This window comes from Ciconia boyciana, chromosome 6 (assembly GCF_034638445.1).
Source record: "Ciconia boyciana chromosome 6, ASM3463844v1, whole genome shotgun sequence".
Lineage (NCBI taxonomy): Eukaryota > Metazoa > Chordata > Aves > Ciconiiformes > Ciconiidae > Ciconia > Ciconia boyciana.
In genome coordinates, this window is record NC_132939.1 from 25,848,765 (window position 1) to 25,867,095 (window position 18,331).

General features: G+C 37.6%; 1 protein-coding gene across 1 annotated transcript in view; it reads left to right on the forward strand.

Moving 5' to 3' along the window:
• Positions 1 to 18,331, forward strand: part of EXT2 (exostosin glycosyltransferase 2) — an 80,747-nt gene that overhangs the window by 37,011 nt on the left and 25,405 nt on the right. The window contains exons 8-9 of the mRNA XM_072863856.1: positions 817 to 948; positions 12,379 to 12,568. Of these exons, the coding sequence (XP_072719957.1) occupies positions 817 to 948; positions 12,379 to 12,568 (322 nt within the window). The remainder of the gene's footprint in view (positions 1 to 816; positions 949 to 12,378; positions 12,569 to 18,331) is intronic.

Here is an 18,331-nt window from a genome sequence, read left to right on the forward strand (position 1 = left end):
GGATAAGTCAACATTTTCATTTCCAAAACCTTGCTTTTATTCCAGTGTTTCTGTCTTACATGAACTGGGACAAGATTAAAACTTGCCATACAGGACCTTAGCTTGAAAATGACTTATCTGTGAAATTCAGTGCATCTGTGTATAAGAAAACCACATGCTTCATTTCAGCAGTTTTGCACTGCCTGTGTTGTAAATTAGCCTAGATTAATGATTGTAAAAAATTGGCATATGTACTTTTATGTAAAAATATTAATATTTACTTATATAAACAATATTTGTTTTTTGGAAGACTTGGGAAGGTGTTTGGTAGAGTTCATGAGCACTGACATTCTCTAGCTGATCAGCTGTCTCCAATATTGATGTTAAAAGGTGACTTTTAAGTTCCACCTTTTAGGCTGTGTGCTTTTATTTGGCTATTTAGCTGCACTGTGGATTCCTCTGCCTTGGAAAACTGAGTATAACAGCAGTTTCTTCTCTTCTGTGGTCAAGCTGCTTTTGACATTTTTCAAGAGGAAAACATATGATAGAAGTGTGAAAGTAACTGATTCCTTCAAGTATTCTCATGCTATTGGATCACTTGCAAAGTAATGCTGCTGCTTCTTTTTATTGGCTGTAAATCTTGGTTTTTTGGGGGGTGGGGTTGAGTTTGAAGCCTTGAGGCTCTATGGAAATATGCTAGCTACAATAAACATGCCTCCTAATTTAATTTCCACCTGACTTGTAGACTGCATGGAACAGATTGTGCATGGTAAGCCAAAATTGATTATTAAACACTGGATCTGTGCAGTGTGAAAGTGAACTTTATTCTCTTTACAGGCAAGGTGGTTCTGGGAAGCATATTTTCAATCAATGAAAGCAATTGCTCTGGCTACTCTTCAGATTATCAATGATAGAATTTACCCATATGCTGCTATTTCTTATGAAGAATGGAATGATCCCCCAGCTGTGGTAAGTAAATTCGTTTGATTCACTCATAAAACAAATTGTGGGTTTGTTTTTTTTTTCTCATATAAAAGGTATGTGCTATGAAACTTGGTAATAATTCTGTGTATGTGTGTTTGTGAGTGTATGTGTTGTGTTGGTAACTTGCACAGATGAAGCTAATACATTTTATGACAGCTGGCAAAATAACTAGCGGTTCATTTTATGTCCTGGCAGTGAAATGCAAACTTTTAACTTTTGCTGTTGCACACACTAAATTGCTTGCTTGTTTATTTATTTATTTTTCATGCACGCGTACACACACACACTCTTCTTTATTTCTGTTGAATTTATTGTGAGTTTAGTGCTCTTAAAAATGAATAACTGCAGTGGAAATAGTCAGTGGAAATACTGAAGATCTTAAACAATCTGCAAGGCTCTTTCATGTAATTCTGATGAAATAGCTAATTATTCCTATACCTACAATTTTCTCCATATTATTTCTATGTAATTTCTCTTATACAGAAACTGATGATCAAAGTTTTGCTGTGGTTTTTTTTTTCTTTTTTTAAAAAAAAAAGTTTCACCAGTTGAACCCACTTCTGTTAAGAAGAAATACTGGAGTATTAATTAACCTTCTGCACCAAGCAGCTGGTTCTGATTTTTTACTATATAAAAGCCTGTGGATGATTTTCACTCATAATCAGTTAATTTTCTCTGTGTCAAAATATAAAAAATAGTTTTGTTTTACTAATAAAACCAAACTTGTTAACTGTCTCACTTTATGATGGTTTAGAGAGAGTTTCTCTGAAAGCTGGGTAGGAGTGCTCAGGAGTGGAGTGTGTTTTACTTTAAACTCTTCAGGCTGATAGAGTGTGAACAGTTGCTGACAAAGAGTTAGAAGCTCATTGCTGGGTTTCAGAAGATGGTTTTCCATTGCCTAGGCAAAGGCATTAGTAATCTGCTGCTGTCATTGCCTAGAGAGCAAACATGGCACTTTTCAATACTTAAGAAATGAAGCTGCACAAGAAGTAAGTATGTACTCCGCAAGCAGGGGATCAGAACATCTTAACACCTTCAGATGATGCTAGCAAAACAAGTACCTTGAAACACCTAGTAAAATGAAGAAAATGGCTTTAGGATTACTCAGCCTTTAAAGGGGACACAAACACATCTTCTCTTGGGTTCTCTCCTATACTGGAAACCCATCAATTTCTGGGGAAGCTAATCTTACTCTGAGCAACAAGCAGGCTCCTTTTTTTCCTTTTTTTTTCTTTTTTTCTTTTTTTTAATATACACTTGGAAAAAATATTTATGTTAGTCATTCAACCTAGAGGTTCTTAAGCAGAAGGTTTATAACCGCAGACACAGCAACATACAGAACAGAATTCTGAAACTGTGGAGGAACACGTAACAGCAGTACCATGTTAGGGCAGTACAAGGAGTAGGCAGGAATATTGTACCTGCAATTGCAAAGAAAAGTTAGAAGGCTGACTGCAATTAGGCAGGCTGGAATTTGTCCAGGACGTTGGAGTTAACACTTCATATTGTGCCTCTCTCATGCCACGAATGGCCAGTTCCTTGGTGGTTGTATGTCTCAGTTGAAAGAATTTGATGTTTATCCTAATCTATGAAAATTGCTTAATATGTGCATGAATTCATTTCTTGCTTCAATATGAAACAGAAATATCATTAAAAGTTCCTTTATGGCCTGTATAAGCTCCATATTAGCCAGCAACAGAGTGCTTGTGACCCTTTCTCAGAGGGTCAGTTAAAGAAAATAGAATTCAGACTGGGAATTGTTCAAGAACAGTTAAATTTGTAGAACATCAGTACACAATCCTGTGATATCTTTAACTGGGGATTTTGATAGCTACTCTGAGCATGTATGGAAACTTCTTTCCATGAGGCTCTCTTCTTTTTTTTTTTTTTGTTTTTTCAAACCAGCTAATACTGTTTGGTTTAGACCCTTGTTCTTTCATTTGAAGCAAATAACTGGAGCCTTCTCCAATTTATCTTTGACATTTTTTTTTCTGTGAATATATTTTATCTCTTTGAGGTGAGAGCATATTACAGTTGCGATCTATAAGGGAGCATATTTTTCAAGACTTGGCAGATTTCCAACTTCAGACAATTTAGAAGGTGATGATATATACAGTATCTGCTAGTAAATTTAATAAGTCAATAAATTTAACAATAGTTATTTTAGTGTTGTGTTTTTTTAAAATAATTGTGCTAGTTGGAATTCCACAGTTGGTGTCTGCTTGTCACGGGAATAATGATCCACTTGAGCCTGAGTATGTTTCTCATCTAAGCTCATGCCTAATGTCCACTCATAGCACTGTTACAATTTCTAGTAAGCCTGGATGAAACATTATAGTTGGAAAGCAGGTACATATGTACATTTGAGGTAGCAGAAGATGGCAACTGTATCCTCTAACTCTGGTAAGAAGACAAAATAACTAAGATGACTTAAATGTGTTCCTCATTTACAAGAAAGTTGCCATTTTCTTCTCTAAATAAACTCCAAGACTGAAGCGTTTAAACCAAATTATTTCAGGTTGGCCCCAGGGCCAGGATATAGGTAACTGTTAAAATGAAGCACCTGTGAGTTAACATTAATATTGCAGTTAAATGTGTGAGTAACTGTGTATCATAAATTCTTATGTTACTGGCCAGAGCTGTACCTCCAGAACCTGCCATGCGTATTCTGCCTTCAAACTTGGCTGGCTCAGCATCCAGTTCCTCTGGCTCTGCTTGTTGTTCGTTGTGACGCTGTGGTCAGTAAGGATTAAATGCAGTGCTCTTCTATATGCTCTTGTTCCCGTTATGTGGTTTAGATAGGAATGCGGAGTTGCAGAAAGAGTATGTAGAAGCTGTAGGCAGATTAACAGAAGGTGCAGAGGTGCAATCACCATTTTAAGGCAAGGGGCTTACTGCAATTAGCCAGTGATTTCTTTAATCAGTACAAGGCTGTTAATAGAGCTCAGATCCCTGTACTCTGAATAGTGAGGTTTTGAAAACGAGAGCATGGATTTGCCTATGGTATATTTATACAGAAAAGGCCAGCTTTAATGGGTTTATAAGCTTACTCGCTAGCACAAATACACCTTTCTAACAGAAAGAAGAGCTTGCTGTCTGTGCAAGATCATCATGCAGAGGAGACTCCTTAGCTAGAGAGAATCCTTGGCTGTGGTTGCTTACCTGCCTGTCTCCTTGGTTTAGGGTTTCTTTTTCTTTGTGTGCTTGTAGGGGTTAATTTTAGTATGTCACTAGGGTCCTGAGAAGTAACAGAAAAATAGAGCTTGGTAAAATGTCCTGGTTGTTAATTGTTTTGCTGCTCAATTGTTACAACTGCTTCAGGTGTAAAGTAAAGCAGTAAAAACATTATTTCTACTTTGACAATTAGGGGAGCACATAACTCTCCAAGGTGCATATTTTTCTCTGCATTTTGTTGAGCTATTGCAGTCTCATGAATTTGCTTCCAGTTTTAAGATTCATCATCTAATTTCAGTCTATTTCCTATGATTTTGTATAGTACTACCTGTTATTATTTTGATTATAGTACAGTAGAATTGAATCTATTTTGAGTTAGCAAACATTTAACAGATTACAGCCTGTAAGTATGCTAGATAAAAGATTTTTAGCAGCCTCAAATATACGATTAAATAAGTTTGTAACAACCCTACCTATGAAGAGAAAGCTGCATCTTTCACAAAAGGCTGCCTCAAGTTTGATGTCACTTGCAAAGCAGGACCGGTAGGGACTTATGGCTATTTTCTGAAGATTTTCTCTTTGCTTTATTTTGAACTCTGATACTTCAAATTAGGAATTAGGACATATCTGCAAACATAATAATTATTATTCTCTTTTCAGCAAAATTACATTGATGTTTGTATCTGAGGGGATGGCTATTATCTTGGACAGTCAGCATGAAAGTGATATTCACACATTTAAAATCAGTGAGGCATGCTCATGACTAGATCTGCGTATAGATAAGCTTTATTCCCGTTCCCCAGATATTCAAGTCTCAACCCAAAGAAACACCTTGTGTTGAGTCTGTAGTTTCCCAAACATTTTAAACCACTGTAAGCAGGTACTGTTGCCAAAAGAAGCAGTCCTGCACTCTTCTACAGTTGGATAACGATTACTTGCTCTATGTGCTACCTTCTTTTTTAATTTTCTAATTCACTTGTGCTGAATTAACTGAAATAATTTTCCTCATGTAAAACTTACCCAGCAAAAGAAAAAAAAGGGAGGACGGGGAAGCAAGGGAGGGACCAGGTGGCTGGAAGGCTGCTTTTTTTGGTGTTAGTTTGGCTTATATTGGCTCAAAATATTAGTGAGACTGTTGCCTGAGTATCTTCACCACAGTGTGGATACAGCAGCAGCAGTGCAGGAGGGTGTTTTTCCAGCAGGAGGGAGTATAAGGTACACAGAAGATAAATGCATATGCAGTTCATTCCATACTTAGTACATTACATTGAGGAAGTGATCCAAGAGTTTTATGTGTTTGTATGGGTTGACTGAAGACTGTTGGCCTTTTCTAAAGAAACAAAATATGTTATAAAGTGGATTATTTTCCTACTCGTCCACTATCCTGTTGAGGAAGTGGAAGACTAGTAGCATATAACATGCTAATATGTTATGGAATAGTACTTTCAATAAAAATATACTGCAAGATATTTCCTCCTTTTAATGAAGAGGGGCAAATGATGTTTTTGGGGCCTGAAATTCATTCCTGGACCGCTTGAGTCCTTTATATGTCTCAGACAGTCTTTTGCTGCAAGCATGAGAGTTTAATGCCTTTTGTATTTCTTGGCCCAGCCATTATCCATTAGGCAGGGGCAATCAGTTACGTTCAAGTAAGCCAGAAAATGACCGCTTCTACAGCATACATTCTGATTGTTACCAGTTTGGGCTGGATTAGAAGTAATGACCTGGGTTTGAGGATCTGTTATCTTCAGTTAAGTACTTTGTTATGCTCTAATAGAGGTAAATTAATTTCTCACTTGTGCTTCTTCATAGATTATTTAAATTCTCCTCTTACTTTGCTTCATACTGTGCTAACATATATGGGTTTCTGAAAAATGAGTAAGACAGGGTTTTTCCAGTTTTATTCAGTTACTTTTGCTGGAATTCTTTCAAGCCTGCTTATAATGTAGACCTATAAAACATTAGAGTTTTTTTTGTCAGGGGCTGCTTTTGAGCTTTGACCTTGGATGATACATACCATAGTTTAATAATCACTTGAGAATATCACTATGCCGAACAATAAACATACCAGATTTCATTTCTCCCAGTGAGGCAGAAAACAGCACCATCGTTTGGTTTAAACTAAAATAGCCAAATTAACTTAGTGCAAAAAGTGCCATTCATTTAGCAAAGCCTAAGTAGGATGTTCATTTACAGAATACTTCGTGGGCTTCTGCCAATTACCAGGCAGTTCACACTTGTTAAACAATTAAACTATTTCTAAGCTCTTTGACTAGTATTCTACATCCCTCAGTCTCCAGATAATGCCACTGTTACAACTGTACTTCCATCCTAGTACCACTCATCTTCAAAGCATTAAGAAATATTAACATATGTTTTTTTGTTTACCTGTAAATGAGAACTAGCTAGCACTTTTCTGGGCAATGCACATCTGGTTTTTTTCCCATTGAACAATATTAGTTTCTGTTCTTGCTGTATTTCCAGCTACCTTGTGTGATGGTTTGAATCAGCTGGGTGAAATTTTGCTCTATTTACCATGTTAGAAGATAGATATTATTTCTTATACTAAATAAATTTCAGTTTATCGATATATTTTTCCAGTGTTGATATTATGGAAAGTTGAATATACCACAGAATCGGAAACTGGATTTCATATATTTCACTTGAATGACATTTTAGTTCTTAAGACTACACCCAACCATTTAATACTGTTGGGTTTTATTTTCTCTAAAAGCTTCTTGCTTTGTCTTTAACTTAGAAGTAGACACCTAAACATACAAGTGAGAGACATGTTTTTAATCCTAGCAAAGCTGGTTGAGATGCACCCAAAGAAACTACAATTTTGCTGGCCAAAGGCGAGGGTCTCATCGTTGTTTTTCTTACCTTGTTTGTTGCACTGCCTGGTGCCTCCTGTGGCTTCGTAACTCTGCAGCTTTATTTTATGTAATGGGAGTCATTAACTTTAAAAAAAAAATTAAAATGAGGCTTTGTTGCTTTGGATTCCACAAGTCATCTTTTCAGTACTCCCTGTCTTTTCTGGCTTTGGGAGCATGAAAGGTATGTTAAACTCAATTTTCCTAATTCAGATTATGTCATACCCTTGGGTTTTTGGGTCAGGAGCTGCTATGTTCACTTACACTGCGGGTGGGGGGGGGAAGGGGAACCCACAGAAAAACGTGGATCATTTTCCTGGTTCTCTTGCCGGTTGTTTGAATATTCTTATTAAGGTTATAATGTTATAATACTCTCATTATTCTTATTCTTACAAAAGAATGGCAATAAAATTGATGGAGGGATTCCAAAAAGCATAAGTGTTACGGCAACTGTAAATATTAACTCAGTTATTGATAATTCTCCTCTTCTCACTGCAAATCTATTCCTTTGACATATTATTGAAATTCAGGAGTTGAAGAGATGAATCTAAAGCTGAGTTTTTATATCAAAGAATGTGTTCAGCCAATAGATTCTGTCAGAAGGGCTCAGACAGCTGACTAGATTTAAGTGTCTAAACAAAAAAAAGATGCTGAATAACTTAGTGTTATAGTTACGTGATGTATTTTGGCAATCAAAATTCATGACAGTATGAGATTTCATCACTCAAGAGGGAACAGGTAAAAACTCCTGTGTGTCTTGTGGCTAAAATGCTTTTGAGGAGGGTTTATAATCTTCATCAAAACATGAAATGGTGGCCACTGCAACTTGGCTTGTGATTCTGCAGAGTGTAAGCACTGTGGTTGGCTCTGGAGAAGTAGAGAGGGTTAATTCCTTTGGTTTTGCCCTGTGACCACTTGAGGATGGGAAGCATGATGAAATACTTTCTCAAAGTATTCAATAGAAACTTATGAATAATTGGAGCAAAATAGAATAAATCAAGGCGCATTTTGGTCTGGTAATTCATAATTGAAACCACATTGAGGTTAGATTGATATTCAGAACAACCCAGCTGAAAAAGCCTTACCCACAGAGGCAGAGGATATATATCCCTGCTTTGCTTAGATGTGTAGAAGAACTGCTTAGCTACTGTTTAAGTTCAACACATTGTTGTCCTTACCTTTGTGCTTATAAAAGTCAGTGAGTTGTTGTTGTTCAAACTGTGTGGTTTCACTAATATGTTAGTTACAACAAGCACTGAGTCTAGTTGTTGAAAATAAAATACACAGGGAGGAAAGCCCACTGTCTTGTTCATGGGAGCAGTGAAATCTTATTCTTCTGAAGTGCTGTTGCTGAGTTTTCCCACTAAATGATAGCTGGGAAGTTCTTGACTCTCTTCTATGATATGGGACATCTTACACAGCCTTGTTTTCCTAGAGACCATTCTGTGATGCAGTTTGTAAGGTGTCTGCTGTGTCTTTCTTCAAGTTTCTTTCAATGGTACTCATTGTACACCCAAATAAGTTTTGTGGTAGGACCCTGTCTTAGTTATGTCTGGTATTTTGCCAATACCTTTGAGGCTCTGTAGTATTTATAATGATTGGCCAGTTCTCAGTCCAGTTGTGTTCATTGATGTCCTGAAGCTCCTGTCTATCTCAGTTCTGTATCCTGCCAAGAACAGTCTGTTTAAAACTTCTCTGCTAACTTGAACCTGAAGGCTCCACATCGAGTCCAACCTTAAGCATCCCACATAATGGGAATTCAACTCCCTTGATACCTTGTCCTTAATGTATTAACTTTTCCTAAGATAGAATCAAGTTGTTTTTAATAACCAAGAGGGAGAGCAGTATGTGATGTATCTATAGTAAAGGAAGGTGCCTTATTTCTAAGGCATTATTACACATGCATGCTTGTGGAAAGCACGCACAGGACAGCTGCAGCAGTCTGAATCCTTCCCTATATACATACCCATTCCTGAATTCTCCTCTCTCCCCAGCTATCCGTAAGTTCTCACTGTCATTCAGGTCCCACTGCTTTGGCTTTTCATGTGAACTGCAAAGAGCTGTCAGACAACTGAGACTGCGAGACTTAAGTGACATGAGATTACTCTTAGGAAACTGGCATTTGAACTTGATCCTTTTTGCCCATAAAAATGATTCACAGCAAACAACCTATTAATCTTAGATTAATTATCCTGGCTCCTCTAATGTTATTAGCTGGGAGGGCAAGAGTGAGGGTTGTCTTATCCATACCTGAGTGTCAGCACTTTGTCAGAGAAAGGTGATGGATGATGAATCCACTGTTGCTGTTTGCTCTTTTCTCTACGAGTGAAAGTTCCCGTGAATTTCCGTCAAGAATGTTAATAAAGATGGGACTGGAGCAATTGTTCCTTCACTACTTGGTTTCTTAAGCAGTGACTGGGAGAACCCATCCCTCTGTCATTATCCATTTCATGCTTTGCTGCCATAATGGAGATTTAATTAGGTTGCTGTTGAATTAATTGCCTGTATAGTTTGCTTTTCCAAAGCAGAAATCTGGAAGACTTTAGCAAATTATGGAGGCTTGAATTTGCCCGATTTCCTGCAGAAAGTGGGGTCAATAGGTCTCAGACTGTAGACACACTCTTCAGGCAGGCAGCAGGGGGTTGGCTTTTAATGGCACTTGAGAGATGCTTAATTGCCTTTTTGAAATGTTTTTCGCAAATGAGAAGCTTGGTTCTCCCATCCATTAGTGAGTGTCTACAGGCTTTTCCCTCCCTCTATCATCCTTTAGTAGATGCATGAGCAAAAACACCTCAAAAGTTGCCTTATTTTTCCTAAGTTATAACCAGCAGGGGAGAATTTTCATGCCTTTCAGAAAGTAGTAAAAGTTGGAATTTAAGTCATGTACCTAAAACTTAGGTTTTTAAGAGAAAGCATGGTAATTTTTTAGGCACATATGCATGTGCTCGCACACGTACATCTGTATTTTTTTCCGTAAGTACCTAAAATAGTCTTAGATTATAGCAAAGGAATAATCCTTTTCCAAGGATGATATAGCAAGTAATTTTTTAGGAAATGCTGTGGCCAGAGAGAAAAAGTTGCTAGATAAACTTCAAGTGGGAGCTATTAATTTAGGTGGCAATACTTACCCGTAAGTAGTAAATACAGCGTTGTCCGTAGATTACTCTGCCGATTATTTCTTCTTGTAGGGCAGAAATGTAAGATTTTCTTGGCACTCTACTGAGTATGATGTTAAACCTCTGCTTCAAGTATTAATGAAAAGACATTTCTGAAAGTTATTTTAAGAAGCTGCTCGACATTACAAGGGTCATTTGGATAATAGCAGTCTTGGGGTGGGGGTTGCATGGAAATGAGTCTGTAAAGCTTTAATGAGATGGATTATGCTCTGGTAACATTTAGATTGTGATTTGCAGTAGGAATTATTGAAGGTGGAGCAAAATCAGAGGGCTGTCCCCATCTGCCACCAGTCTTCTTGTAAAATTAGCAAATGTATAAAAGCTTTAATTTTAGAAAATGTAATAATCTGAAAGCAGATTTGTCTCTGTACATGTCAGTTGCTAAAGTAAGGGATATATATTTCTCTGAATTACTGAGTGTAGTCCTCTGCTATCACAGGTAGCCATGTCCCTTTCATGAACCGAAGCTCCATATAATGCTGTTACTGTTTCTACATTATTCTATTACTCCTGTTGGATAAAAACTAGAACTTCATTCTTTCCATTAGGAACCTCACAAACAGTTTTTGTTGAATGCTACTTGTACCAGACTTGATAAAGTATACGTAGCTGAAGACTAGTCTGTCTTTCCAACTATTTCAGGAAGTCTACTAAAGGGTATTACTCCTACTGACAGATCCCTGCCTGGAACATACCCTTAGACCATCCTGGATAAAACAGTGTGCCAGTGCTGGGCTTAATGTTAAGTTTCCCTTTCTCACCTCACATATTTATACCCCCTTCAGTGTTGATGTGTTCATAGAATGAAATCATATTCACATCATTTTTTTTTCTCCTTTGCCAAAATGGTCAAAATGTTATGATCTCTTTTAGTAAATAGGCTCTCTATTCTTCTCATTCTTGAAGTTATTGTAATTAGAGGTGTCTAGCCACTAAACATGAGGAGGGTAATTGTTGGGTGTATAAAGTAACCCAAAGACTAAATAAGGAAACGGAAAATTGCAAAGTTTATTTCCTGCAAATATAAGCTGATAACTTTGAGTCTGTAAAACTTGCTTTCCTCCTGCTACAAGCAGGCTTATGGCATGAGTTTAGCTGGAGATTCTCGCAGTATTTCTGTAAACTGCTGGCAGTTACTAACCTCTTATGAGTGTTGATAGTTTTTACAGGCTAGGATTCAAGACTTCCCTGCAAAACAGCATCACTCGGTTTCTGCTTTCCCAACTCCCCTTTTCACCTCATCCCAAAAGGTCTTGTTTTTCCCTTTGCTTCTCTGTCTGATCCCTGCTTGGAACATCAGCTGGAATGAAGAAGTTGAGACTGAAATGCCAGCGCTTTCATTTCTGTCAAATGGTCCCTTCAGTGCTTCCTCCCCCATGTCATCAGCTCCAAAGGAGGTTGGCACATTCAGTGAGAATTTCGTTGTCTGTCTTGTCTTTTGCCAGCTGAGCTGGCTTCCTTATGCTGGCAGTATATTGAAGTAAGACCTTTAAAGTCTTAAAAGGGATGCCCTCATTAAAATTCACGAGGAGTAGATAGCTCTCTGAAATTCATCTTTGCATCTCGTGCCTCTTCTTTTTTTTTTTTTTAATGCAATAAGGTTGTTTTTTTTTCTACCATTGAACAAACACAGTTTTGTGGAAGCTAGTACATTATTCTTCTTAGTGCCCGCCTTTGCCTTTTTTGCTTGAGTACACATTTTATGCCAGTTTTATGTTTTTGCTGCTTTGGTTTTGTTGTTGTTAACTCTTTTTTGCTTCTGAAATTGTAGTGCTGATTAAGTTTCTCTTTGTTTATTGAGTCCTGACTATAGACATAAATGTCTTGAAATAGTGATCAGTAAATGAGAATTGACTCGTGCTAGCTGGGTTCAAAATTCACCTTGGTTTTCCTTCTCCACAAATCTATCTGCCTCTTCCACTTTATTTTTTACCTAAAGCTCCTTGTTTGCAATATTACAGTTAAGCAAAAATGAAAATTGAATTAAGAAAGGGATTGGAATAAAGGTTTTGAGAAATTGCTGAAGTCTGCTGCTCCCAAAATTGGAGAGTTAACCTGCCTGATCTGAGCAAATTCCAAATCTGCGGTTAGGTCCTGGCTATGTGAATTACTCCCTACTGTAATAATTACCCCCTGCTGTGATAAGTCACTTTAATCAAATTGTTTTCCTGTTTTCTTGTTTTCCTTAACAGAAATGGAGCAGTGTGAGCAACCCACTCTTCCTTCCACTGATCCCACCTCAGTCCCAAGGTTTCACAGCCATAGTTCTGACCTATGACCGGGTGGAGAGCCTTTTCCGAGTCATCACAGAGGTGTCTAAAGTGCCTAGTCTATCCAAATTGTTAGTTGTCTGGAACAACCAGAATAAGAATCCCCCAGAAGGTAAGACCCCATGGTAGGTGTGGTGGAGGAGGGTGAAACTGGAGGTAGCATGCCTACTTGCACCTGTTACAGAATGATTCTCTTCTACATCATTAATAGGTCTTCGAAAAGTATTTCATGATTACTTTAAAAATAATAAATTTGGGGGTTTTTGTGGCAATATTTTTGAAAGTGAAATGAGGAAAGCCAAAGTAGATTAAAAGACAAAAGCATACCAGTGGTTGTGCTGCTAACTTCTGAATCAAAGGTAACAGATGCAATAGTGACAGAAACGTTTCTGCCCTTAACTTTATTTTGGGGAGTGGTAAGGAGAGACCCATCTTTGATTTGTCAATGCTTGATTTTATTTCTCTGTAGACTCTCTCTCATCGCAGTGAATACTACTTCTGCTAGACTGTTTTCTAGGGCAAATGTGGTTCAAAGCAGCAAAGTAGTTTGAATGCTTGGAGTTATAAAATAAGTTAATATTTTGACTGATGATATGAAAACTTGGGACATTTTGGGTGTCTGAAAAGAAGTTCCGACGCCACCAGAATATCTTGTGAAAATGCTACAGCTAGCCCAGCAAGACAAGACATATGTCCCTTTTTTCAAATGTTTCTGTTTCCAACACATATGGTACTATGTTGCTCTTTATAGTCTTCATGAGTGAATCTGGTGATGTCTGCATGATATTTTAAATTTTTTTAATTCATGGTTATTGTAAAATGAGGGCAGATTCACAGACCTTTTTCCCAAACAATTTAAATGTGTAGGTTTTTGGAAGAAGATTTGGTTTCAAAAGTATATTAATGACTCCAGTGTGAACTCAGTGCTGTAAATCTCTGACTTAATTTGTTTAATTTTCAGTAGCTGAGGTGTGCTTTGCTGGCATGGGTATCTGCTGGCCTGGCATGCTGCCGTACTGTATCCCTTCATGCTAGGACCTCAGTCTCAGGCTGCCCAGTCCTCCCAGCTTACTGCCTACGTTTTCAAACCCAAGATCCTAATCCCATGTTTCTCTCTCTCCTTTCATATAACACTGCTGCATGCAGCGTGGCTGCTCTGTCTCCCACTGGCTCCCTTTTTTCCCCAGTCCTGGGCTGTCTGCCTCACGAGACCATGCTGCTCTTACTCTTCTCCCAGGGTCCTCAGCTGGAAGCATAGGTCCTGACATCGGTGAATTCCTTTACGAAATCACCATGGAGTAAATGGGAGAGCCAGGAGGCATAACCTCATGTAAAGTAAGGTAGCTAAGCTTGGCCTGTGGTAATCCTCTCCAGTGCCAGACAGCCACTCCAGTGCTGCTCACTTTATTTCCATGCTTATTGCTTCCTAGGATGAGCTTCTTCCAAGTTCTGAACACTAATACTAAAATCCTGAGCATTGTTCTGGGCAATTAAAGCCTTCTCTTCTCATTTGTGATTAAATACTATAGATACAGTAGTTGTAAATGAGTTTGTTTCCCGTATGCTGCACACATGAATCTGTCATTCTCATGTGGCAGAAGACGTGTTGCCTTCTAGGAATATGTGTTCAAAAAAATGCTGTATTTGGTAGCACAGAACCTTGTGGATTCTTCTGTCTTCTGTAGTGAATGAAGCATGTCATTAGGACTCCTTGCTTTGTAATTCTCTTTTCAGAGCTTTCAGCTGCTGCTTTTTTCCACTCTTCGAAGTTAGCTATTCTGCATAGTAGCAAGATATGATATAAAAATTAATCCCTGACCACTTGTCTCAATTTGCCATCTTCTAACAGCTTCTCAGAGCCAAGCTATTGCTACCATTCACTTGGCTCATTTGCCATTTTGGCAACTTGCTCCAGCTTAAAGCAGAGTAGCTTTATTGTTTGCTTTAAAAAGTGTTCTGTAATACTGCTGTGCTCAAGTGTTTATTAAATGTTTTGCAGTCCTTTAGAGTGAGAAGTGTTGTGTATAAATTGACAATAACTGGAATTTTTGCAGTAAGAAGGTTTTTCTAAAAGCAAAAATGCTTAGTGTTATATTCAGTTATGTGAGCACTGAATGCAGGTGGATTTAACTCAAATGGATTGTTTCCCCATTTCCCTTGAGTGAGTCTGAGATACAGGAGAGTTGAAGCAAATAAATAATTAGAATTATCTTTTTTATTAAATCATTCTATTAATCTTGCATTTAGAAATTCTTGAAAATTAAAGTGTGTTTAATTTTTTTTCTGTCTCGATTACCACTAAATCATGAACTAGTTTAAAAAAAAAAAAAAAAAAAAAGCCCTTTGCCTGTAGAGCTTAAAATTGTGGATTTGAGAGCATAGTTGAAAGCACGGGCAGTTTTGCCCTTACATTAGCCTAAGCATTGCATTGAAGCAAATAACTATTTGTTTCTAGTGTCCCTTGTGTCTTTATTGCTGTTATAACCATTGTAATCTCTTGGCCTATGGCTAGAGAGAGGTCAGTTTGATTAAATTAACTTGTTTTATTCCAGATCCATGCAGGGCATTCCACTTGGCTCTTCAGACAGTCTCTCGTTCAGTCTGTTTATTAGTGATCCTAATCCTTGGACTTCAAAGCTTCTGCTGTTTATAGCCTGTTAAAGCCAGGAAGTTTCTGATGGATTAGAGCAAGGAATGAGTTTGAAGTTTGTAATGTGCACCACTGTCACTGATAAAGTCTGGTTTATTACCCTACAGTAGTATCTGCACTTTTATGGCTATTCGCTTTTAATTGGTTATGGTAAAGCTGAGGCGCTTAACCTCCTAGAGCATCAAGTGTTGTATTTCCTGGTCCTTTCTGTGTAAGGGACACGTTTCGGTACAGAAGCAAATCTTGGCTTTTGTCGTTGCAACCTTTTGTGTGTTTGTTTTGTTTTGCATGTGTAAGTGGGAGGGCTGGGTGAAGGACATCCGAGTTGTCTTCCTTGGTGATTATATGTGGTAAATTGAGAATTGGATTTAGGTCCCCTGAGATGTAGCTGGCATAGTGCCACACAAATATGACATGTGGCTGCTCCTTTCTTTCCTCTGTCAACACCATAAAAATATTACAATTGAAAATGACATTGTTAATGAAGCAATATGTATTGGAAATAGAGGGAGTCTGTCCCTAGGAATGGAAGGTTTTGAATGCAAATTCTAAGATTAATGTTGGTTTTTGGTTTTTGTATTTTGTTTTGTTTTCTAAATGAATGCTTATATACTTGTAATAATGCCTTTATGTAACAAAACTCAGCAAACTCAGGACTTAAGAGGAAAACAGAATAAAAATGAAATATTCTATTCTAAATATCGTACAAAATTTAAGATGCTGCACCCCAACAAATGCAACATTCCATAAGATAAAAATCCTTTTTCGCTTGTCCTCAGCATTTAGTAAAGTTTGAGTGAAAAGGTGTATTTGTCAGCACGACCTGAAAATGAACTAATGGTGATTTTTGTCAGACGGATGGCGAGACTGAATTGTGGTCACTCTGCCACCAGTACTGCTGAGCATCCCTCAGTGTAGGTAGGAGGCTGTAGCTGATCTCAGCTGCCGTGCTGTGGAATAGTAACAGGTGTGGGGAGTGTGCAAGGTGTATGGAAAACAAACTCCTTGCAAATCTAGGCCTGTCGAGGCAGATGCAGCTCTGATATGACTGACAATTTTTTTGTCACATTGGCTGATACTAAATAAAGTAAACAGCTAAGAGGGCAGCTGATTAAATGAACACCTGACTGGTAAGTTTTCACCCAAATAATATACAAAAGTATAAAGTTGGAGAAAAAGTAGCTACATGTATATGGGCTAGAAATCAGTAGCAATTTAAAGACTATTTTTCCCTTTGTCTTATGAGTTTGCGAGGTCTACTCTCGTAACTTAAAATGTTTGAGAGCTGCTTGTTCAAGTCTGAGCACATTGCTCTGTGTTTCCTTTAGAACCAGTGGAAAGAAACAAGCATCTCCATCTCACCTGCATTAGGCATTTGTTTTAGGGTGAACTAAATCATGCCTCCAGAAGTACCCTTTTTTCCTCCACTAAGTATGAAGGAAACACAAGGTGACTACTGCAGGCTTAAATGACTGATCTTTAGTCACCTAACTGTCTGTTCCGAGTTCCTACTTGTTTTACTATACTGGTACCTGAACACAGTGAAGGGCACATAGGCTATCTCACAAGGTTCTTGAGAAATAAACAAAAATTAATGAGCACTAAAAAATCCCCCAATGTTTCAGTTATTTTTCCTGGGCAGATAGTTCTTATAGCTGGGGCACTTACCAGACACAACTTCTGCCTGCTGAATGGGAGCAACTCATTTCTTAGTGTGCCGCAGTTTCCATGTTTATAAGATTAATACAACAATATTGTCTTAGATAAAATACTTTGAGACCTGTAGTTTAAAACTGCTATATAAGTAGCATATTATTCATGGCATTATTATTAGGTAGATGCCGAGATTTTTAATTAGAAAGTTAATGTCTACTTTGAAATCGAAGTAAAATATAAATATATTAAAATATAAATAATAAAGGAAACTGCTTTTTATAGGTTTAATTTAATCTGGGTACCTTCAAAACATTTACTAATATGTATGTATCCTGGCTATATAACCAGTAGATTAACTGGTTATTCCCATTTTGCAGCTTTAGAAACTGGGGTACACAGAGGTGAAGTCTCACCATCATTCAGTAATTCAGCTTCAGGGCAAGGAATTGATTCAAGAAGGTCCTGTGCTTTGGCTTTTATTTTGCATAGTTCAACACGCTGCCTTCCCATACTTTCTATTTGAGAGATATTGTAGACATAGGTATGTGTAGAGGGGTGGAAGCTTTACTGTGTATTTTGAGGTCATTGCTGAATCTGTGCACCAAAGTAGGAACACTGCTTTGGGTGAGACTGGAAACCAAGGGTCTAATCTTTTGTTTTTGAACTCAAAATATGAGCAGTATCTTAGGAAAAAAAATACAACTGCAACAGAAGAGTCTATGAGCAACACAGATGTCTTGTGCAAACATTTTGAAGTTTTCAGAGTGCTTAGGATGGTAACATCGTCGGATCTTATATGTGAAATAGCAGAGAGAAAATATCACATATGATGATGATTTTAATCTGGAACCTTAAAGCTTTATAGAAGCATCTTGCTGATCTTAAGTGCTCTCTGGATTTAGGGGATGTGATCTCTCCTCTGTGCCTTTGGCTGAGTTTTGCATATATTCTCAGCCATACATGGTATGCGAGAAGCCTGTCAACCCAGCAGTAGTGTCAGCAGGCCCATGACTGTATGTATAATATTAATAAAAAGATTAATATCTTTGAAGTATTATAGGAAGAAAACAATTTTTTTTCTCACTTGCCCCGCATCCATTAAAATAAACATTGTGGTCCAAGTGTCTGCTGCTGGGAATATTTGTGTAGACAGGATGTTTCTTCACTTTCTCCATCAGCCAAATACTTTTGCCCTTTCATTTGTATTTGTCTAAATTGCTAGTTCTGAAATTCAAGAAAATAGTCTGTGATAGAAATTTCCACTGACGTTTCATCACGTTTGTTTCAGACAATTGAAGAAACCATTTTGTCTACCACATAAATGGTATAAAAATATATAAATGTATTACTGTTAGTAAATATGCAACAAGCTACAAATCATGTGTGGTAGCTTGATTCCTTTTTAGGTTCAGTTTTATAAAAATGAAAAGTGTATTTTAAAGAACGTGTACTTTCTGTGTAGTTGTATGGGTAGCGGTTCCTGGAGATAAGTTGCTGATAAACTTAGAATAAGATACAGATTATAAGGCTTATGGGTATTACCAAAATAATAATCTTTTTATTTCAATT